Source organism: Schistocerca gregaria, chromosome 5, assembly GCF_023897955.1.
Source record: "Schistocerca gregaria isolate iqSchGreg1 chromosome 5, iqSchGreg1.2, whole genome shotgun sequence".
In the NCBI taxonomy this organism is placed as follows: domain Eukaryota; kingdom Metazoa; phylum Arthropoda; class Insecta; order Orthoptera; family Acrididae; genus Schistocerca; species Schistocerca gregaria.
Genome location: NC_064924.1, coordinates 319,056,990 through 319,062,989, shown reverse-complemented (window position 1 = coordinate 319,062,989; position 6,000 = coordinate 319,056,990). Strand labels below are relative to the sequence as shown.

Below are 6,000 nucleotides of genomic sequence, written 5' to 3'. Positions count from 1 at the left end.
ACTCGTGGAAGAAAGAATATTGCGGCACACAGTTTTAATCTGTCACGAAGTTTCATATCAGTGCACACTCCGCCACAGAGTGAAAATCTCATTCTGAAAACATCCCCTAGGTTGTGGCTGAGCCATGTCTCTGCAATATCCTTTCTTCCAGGAGTGCTAGTTCTGCAATTGCAAAAGAACTTCTGTGAAGTTTGGAAGGTAGGAGACGAGGTTCTGACAGAAATGAAGCTGTCAGGACGGGTCGTGAGTCAAACTTGGGTAGCTCAGTTGGTAGAGCACTTGCCCGTGAAAGGCAAAGGTCCCGAGTCCGAGTCTTGGTCCGGCACACAGTTTTAATCTGTCAGAAAAACTTCAACTAATATACACACGTTTTTGGTCACTCTTTCTGCCCTGTACACAGTTATCATGTCACTCTTCTACCTGAATGAGAACTGTGGCTTGTAACTATATGCTTTGTTGCTCTATTGATATGTTTCTTTTAGAGAATGTGCAAAACTCCACAGGAAAAAGGTAAAACTATTATGAGTCTACAAAGAGAACTCAATATTACATGTTAGTGGGGTACCTGTGAATGTTATCAGTATGGAACTGTTCTGCTGCTGCAAACTGACAATATTACCCTTTTCCACACTAAGTTGTCAGTCACTTTGCTTTGTGCAATAGAAATCTATTGTAACAATGTTTTACCATCATTTGCAGAAATATAAGCATCATGTATATCATTCTTATCCTTGGCTTCATTCACTGTAGATCTTGTTATCAGGAAGCATAATTTTTAGCACTTTTAATTTGCAAATCAAAACGGCCGTAGTTCTGAATATCAGATATTAAGGGGTGAATCATTTATTTATTTGGTACTTGTGGCAAAACAATTTCAATGTGTTCACATAGACTGCATGAGACTAACAATTATTAATTTATTTGCATGTACTGCAACAAATACATTTTAAGACAGACTTTATACATGTTACCACACCATCTACCTGCCATATTTTATAGCAAAAGTTTAAAAAAAGTGTACCACTGCCGATAGGGCGATAATAATAAGCCTGCAGATCGTTAACGACGCTACTGTTAAATAGCTGCCCCAATACTTACACTCATATCCCTTTCTGTATATTTCCATGATTCAGTTTTAATGTAACTACATATGTCATAACGTTCGACATACATAACTTGAGTATATCCCGAGACTCGCTGCTTCACCACGAAAACCGAAACCTAATAGTGTAGTATCTCAAGTAAGCCTTGTCCAATAGCAAACTATAAGAAAAATGCTCACTTAATTTCTGTTGGTCAACAATCTCAAACTCTGGAGTACAATACAGTGACCTTATGTAGACATCCGATGGAGCTATCTACATCACAATACTATAATTGACCAGTTTCCATAATGAAAAAGAAGTGAACCACTCCACATATTCGTTTCACCGAATACAACGACTGTACAATGCAAAAAAATCTGTATCCGTTCACACGTCCACAGTTCCATTTATGTATCCATTAACAGATAAACTCATCTTTCACAACATCTAACAACTCAAAAACTTAACTACTATCCTTCCAAACAATAAACTACTGTGGCCGTGTGGCGTCTTTGATACTGTATGCGATATCTTTGACAGTATTGCTGTGTTATAAAATCTCTGGTTTTGGTCTATTTTTGCCTTGTACTCTGTGCCCGATTAGATAGTTAGTGTCTCTCAACGCCATCTTGCGGTAGAGTGTAAAATTGTTGTGGGCTGGGTTTGTGAAGTGTAGTCACGTTGGAGTTAGTTATAGCAATATTATCATGATATTAACGTTAGAGTACAGGAACTGTATACTTAGGTACAGTTTCCTAAGCCTTCTGTTAATTTTTGTATCCAATATAGTGTCTACAACAGCAGCAGGTAAGTCTTTTGATACTCTTTTAAGTGTAATGGGTTAATATTAATAATTGTGTTTTTAAATGTTTTAATTGTATGTGGTGATAGTACAGTGTTAAAAGTAGACTGTGACAGCTCTGTTGTGAGGAGCAGTCTCTACGCGTAGTCGTCCTCGATTTGAAGGTTATTTTTAAGTGTTACGTGAGTCAGTTCTCATTACCATAATATGGCAGAGAATTCCCTTCTCGTCTCTTCCTTCTATCACCCTAATGTTAAGCGCAAACTCGGTCGAGAACTTAGGATTTTAATGATAGGATCAACCACTATGACAACTTTCTCTGCAGTGGATTGATTAGCTACCATTTGGGTGTCGGTGCCAAGAAAGTAGCCTATTCTTGACACATGCAGATTTCACTGTCTGGTGTCGTTAGACTGTAGCTCCTGAAGTTCTTTAGACACAGTGGGAATTATGAAAATATTAACTGTTGCACGTAGGGTTTGTGATCTTAGGCAAACACTTATAATGGTAAAGGTTTTTCAATTTGGATATACTTTTTCGTTTGTGGCATGTGTTAGTTGCCCCCTTCATTTGGATCCCTTAATCTGATATGCAGAGATACAAGCGTCTGTCCCAATTCCCTTTTGTATGGTTAATTCAGTGTTCAATTCAGTTTCTAATAGACACCGAATACTAAGAGACTAGTTTCAGAACACACAGTATGGTCTTCTGTCGTTGAATGCTTGGTGTCGGTTCCCGAATTAAAGACCGTGAAGGAATTGTGAAATTTACTCATGGTTCAGAGTAGTGCTAAGTTTCCGATTTGCTTTTCACATTAAAGCTGTGCTATTTTTGAATATTTTTTGATAGTTATTGGTCTAATGTTCGCATGAAAATCCTGAGTTACATGAAAATTCCATTGCGTATATTATACAAACAAGGCTGGAGTTTTTTCGATGACTTTTCCTATGACTAAAAGATGGGGAGCCCTTTTCATCAGAGAGATGCAACTGTTTGTGTAAGTAATCGGGTTTGGATTGCAAGATCGTAAGGCTTTGTGAATGCAGTAGTTTGTGGTATTTTCAAATATGAAATTGTTTGCTAAATTACTGTAATCCTGCGATTTACTAAGAATCGTTCTTTCGATATAAAGTCCTGATAATGAACATTTGATATTCGTGTAACTGTTTGCAGTTACAGTTTGTTAATGTTTTATTCAGGCTACCCACCAGTTAAATATCAGGGTAATCATCACGTCTTTGAAGGCTGCCCATTCACGATAGTGTGTGAAGCTTCAGTATTTGATGCAATAAAATGGCAAAAAGATGGCTACACTATCAAATTTGACCATGTATCTACGGTCAATGGTGTGAAAGTCATCATCGATTCGGACAAGAATTACACTATGTACAAAAAAGAAGCAAATGGAAGGATTTTCTTTCACCTTAATGTAACGCATGCACGTGCATTTCACTCTGGAACTTACAGATGCAGTACTTTTCATAATAATTCTCACAACCTCACTGTTTTGAGTGGTAAGATTTTTGAATCCAAGATTTCCACTTTGCAGTGCCTTAACAAATTAATCGGACTTGCCACAGTTTAACGTTTGTATTGAACCTGTACCTTTTGAACTCTTCAGCTTTAAACGAAACTAATTGACTGTTTTGCTAGTGCCGGTTAACTGCATGTTTGTGTCATTTTAGCAGTCAAAACAATTTCATTTATCAATGTAACCTTCTAGGTTCCCCGGATATTTCCAAACAAAAAGTGAAATCGTGACAGTTGAAATTAGATGTTACATCCACCCACTTACACTACGCTAGCTACATTGTGGTATAGATGCCTTCTAATGTTCTTAAGTAGTGCTTACCCACTTTTACAGTGGGTTGTCGCGTAGCAGAGGCGCTGCGGCAGTAGAACAAATGTCAAAACTGCGGTTTGTGGGAGGAAACTTATGCTAGTGGATTAATAAAGCAGCTGGAGTGAAAGGTTCTGTTCCGTGTTACCTACGCAGTGCGCGTTCAGCTTAAGAATACAGTATTCTCGTGTGTTACTGGGGTATTGTTTTTGTGGCACGTAACGAAAAGATTAAATTGATCGTACTGCGCCGGCGCGAAGAGTCAGCTGGATGCTACCGGTTTTTACCAATTTTAACAGGAACTTGGCTTGAGTTGACGGAATCTAAACTTAAAGGCATTTGCATGTACGTCACAAACTCTGCAGCGACTGAACTGTCATTTCCGAACATTATAATGGATGCCCATGTTAAGTCAACTACCTCTGACAGTACTCGTAAAATATAGCCTTTAGCTGAATTTCGAACAGTGACTCTCCACGGTTAGTGGATTTCGCCGAACTCTACTACGTAAAATGGTATTAACATTGTCAAAAGATCTGTCATCTTTGCTGTGAAGCTGATTTGTGACATTTATTAGGATCATTCAGATCATGTATGGTGAAAATTGTCGGAAAATGGGTACGTAGTGTCGAAGTTTGGTGACAGCTTTTATATCTCCTTGCTTACGTGGATCTGATCACGGTAAGAACTTTCATCACAAAAGTATTAACAACGAAGTGACCCAGTTTGTCTAACTCAACATAACGCCAGCACGTGCCAGTGTATTTGTTACTACAGTTTCACCGATAAACAACAATCCAACTACCATAGTAGAAATACTTGCAAAGTGCTTGATTGCGTCATCTGATTTTGAAATAATTTACTGTGGATAATCAGACTGGTGACATCTCAGCAGGTTGAAGCAAACATCTAATTCTCCTCGCAAGTGACTGAAAGTATGCATATCCCGCAAACCTTAACACTTTGTGAAATGTATTGCCTGTCAAAGCAGTTATACGTTCCTACAAGCTCTACCAACATAGAAACAAAATACGATGTTCTTCAGTGTAAAAAATGATTATAAATCCGTGCATTGTGAAATGGTCTGTGGACTAATAAAAATCGTTCAGGGTAACGTGTGATTTTACCAAAATCAAAAATAAAATGCTGAATGTTAGTGGAGTAATGTTTTATTGGTCTGTCGTAGACCGCAGTTCCTGTACAGCTGCCTAGTCAAGTACGAACACGGAGAAATATTCCTATAGAGCATTCCTTTTTTTTTGGAGAAAGTTTGAGGAATCTAGATAGTAAGACTTAGAAATTTTGCGCTCGTTGATAATTTGTGACCGATTGAGTGACGAGAGAATCGAAACAAATAGTAAGTTAGCGAGTGCATGCCTGTTTCTGAAATCTTAGCTATTTGAAAGAATTAGCAAACTACTGTATAGTATTTTTTCGTATTAAAGTTCGACAAATGTTTTCTTGGGTGTTCGCTAACTTCGTATTGATTTTCATGTCATTTCTACTTGGGTTACATTCTTTTGAGTGGCCTTAAACAGAAGTTGGTTAAGAGGCTAAACTCACGAGCATTAGATCAACGTATTTGCTGTAGGTTTTCTTATAAATTACCAGTATCCATTCCCTTATGGTTAAGACGATGCCGTCCACCCACGTTTGGGAGCATGACTATGTAGCCATTTTCTACTGATTACATTACCGTCATTTATTCCAGAATGACAAATTAGTTTCATATTGCACGTCGGTATGACTTAAAAGAAGTCGTCAGCGATATGACTCACGTTTTGAAACTATCTGTATGGTGAGGTAGGTTAAGATCCTATATATCGTACACTGCAGCCATTCATCCTTGTGAGCCCTCATTTACGAGTAATGGACGAAACGAAAAAAATCGGAATTTCATGCCACGTATTCAAAAAAAGTTAGACTAAGTAGTCCTGTTGCATGGTGTATTGGGCAGCACAACAGCTTCGCTTGCAGGATTCAAAACTCTGCAGGTGCACAATTTTTAATTAACGAATCACGCATTTCCTAAAATCGTGCCCATACCGTGCCTTTCCCGTCGTGCAATGGAGTTTCGACCGTTCTAGGATTTTCGGTAGCCCAATGCTGCAGTTGTGGGCGTTGACACACGCTCGGAGCGGGAAATGAGCTTTGTCGGTCCACAACGTTACTCAACCAATCATCTTCTGCCATCTTTTGAAACGCCCACACGGCAAATGCCCCTCCGCTTCACTAAATCGCCAAGTAACAGTTCATGATGCCAATGGATTTTG

At 38.6% G+C, this 6,000-nt stretch overlaps 1 protein-coding gene across 2 annotated transcripts in view; it reads left to right on the top strand.

Annotated features, from left to right (window-relative positions):
* Positions 1–1,675: 1,675 nt before the first annotated feature.
* Positions 1,676–6,000, top strand: part of LOC126271962 (basigin) — an 85,354-nt gene continuing 81,029 nt past the window's right edge. The window contains exon 1 of one of the 2 annotated variants that reach the window (XM_049974417.1): positions 1,676–1,892. In XM_049974417.1, the coding sequence (XP_049830374.1) occupies positions 1,793–1,892 (100 nt within the window). In that variant the 5' untranslated portion in view covers positions 1,676–1,792. Of the gene's footprint in view, positions 1,893–4,321; positions 4,346–6,000 lie in introns of those variants that run through there. The other variant, XM_049974419.1, reaches the window with a different exon arrangement.